General features: G+C 53.5%; 1 protein-coding gene across 1 annotated transcript in view; it reads left to right on the forward strand.

Moving 5' to 3' along the window:
• The first annotated feature begins 6 nt into the window (after nucleotides 1-6).
• Nucleotides 7-1,399, forward strand: part of ETFA (electron transfer flavoprotein subunit alpha) — an 83,474-nt gene continuing 82,081 nt past the window's right edge. The window contains exon 1 of the mRNA XM_004711981.2: nucleotides 7-91. Within this exon, the coding sequence (XP_004712038.1) occupies nucleotides 53-91 (39 nt within the window). The 5' untranslated portion in view covers nucleotides 7-52. The remainder of the gene's footprint in view (nucleotides 92-1,399) is intronic.

Genomic DNA, 1,399 nt, shown 5'->3' on the forward strand with positions numbered 1-1,399 from the left:
GTGCGGTTCCCGGTTGCCGTGAGCTTGCGGTGGGCGGACGGGAACAGACAGCATGTTCCGAGCGGCAGCCCCTGGGCAGCTGCGGCGGGCGGTGAGTCCACACGGGAGGGCCGGAGCCGGCGACTCTCCCACCGACCTCTGTCGTCCCAGTGCGAGCCTTGGCGAAGGTCACGGGCTCCGACAGGCCCGACTGGCCTGCACGCCATCAGGCGCAGGTTGACCTGGAGCTTGGCATCCGGGCATCGAGGTTTGGGGACCGGGGCTGACCACCCCGACTTCTTGTGGCCTGCTAGCTCGGGTAGAGGTCAGGGGTCAGGGTGACCCCGAGTTTAGAACGTGTGCTCTAGTTGCCCCTGCTCCTTCTGCCCCGCCCTCTCCTCAGCCCGTTTCCCTCCCATCCCCCAGCTTCTCTGTCGGTTCTGCCCGGTGTCCCTGGTGCCCCAAGCTTGGCAGGGAGCGGGCAGCCATGTCCCTTGGTAGTCTTTACCCGAGGGAACGAGTGTCGCCGCGGGGAGGCCCTCCTGGGAGTGTTTAAAACCTGGACGCTGCCCGGGTGTGGTATTTGGGAAGAATTTAACTTCTCCACTTGGAGCACCTTGCCTGCTCCGAGCCACTCCTCGCCCGGTGCAGGGGAGGGTGTGGACACCTGCTGCGGTTGAGGGGGTGCGGAGGGACCGACGACTATGACCGTAGGTGGTTGTTTGTGCAAAGCCTTTATTATTCCAGTTTGAGGGCTTGCGTCAGTTTTCACTGGGACCAGCCCTTTTATATTGCAGGCTGACCCGCGCTTCAATGCCAGGGAACCTGGCAGTGGTAGGTTTTGGGTGCTTTGAAGAGTGACCAATTAGGAGTTTCTCACATTCCTCACAAAGGGCTGTTGAAAACAATATTTTTGTCCTTATGCAATGACAGCACAGTAACAATTATATTGTGGATTTTATAATTCTAGATTAGATGACAAACACGATGGCTTAACTTGATCTAGAAATCTACTTGCTTTTCTTTTGAATGTTAAGAGCAACATACTTTCCTGTCCACTTCTGGGACTTTCTCCCTGAGACAAAGCTAGTGACGTTTCTGGGTGCCTTGTACCTTGTTCCAGAAAAAGACCCCCAGCTCTCCTTCTAAAAGGTTCAAGTCGTTTGCCTTTCTTTTTGTCCAAAAGATTTTTTCCCCCCGTCCTGGACTCTAGACATAAATAAGCCAAAGTCATGGATTTGGGAATATTCCAGGGATCAGAGCCAGACACTCGGGAGAATAGTTAGCTAAGCAGTAAGTGGAAGGTGGATTTGTACACTGATCAGAAGTCTGGCATATGTAAAATGGTTATTTTGGTGGAGGGGACTCAAATCTTGTAGAGTTAGCAGAATAAGTAGAATATAAGTAGAATAGTTTATGT

This window comes from Echinops telfairi, unplaced genomic scaffold (assembly GCF_000313985.2).
Source record: "Echinops telfairi isolate 266 unplaced genomic scaffold, ASM31398v2 ScPeMD7_7475;HRSCAF=8513, whole genome shotgun sequence".
In the NCBI taxonomy this organism is placed as follows: domain Eukaryota; kingdom Metazoa; phylum Chordata; class Mammalia; order Afrosoricida; family Tenrecidae; genus Echinops; species Echinops telfairi.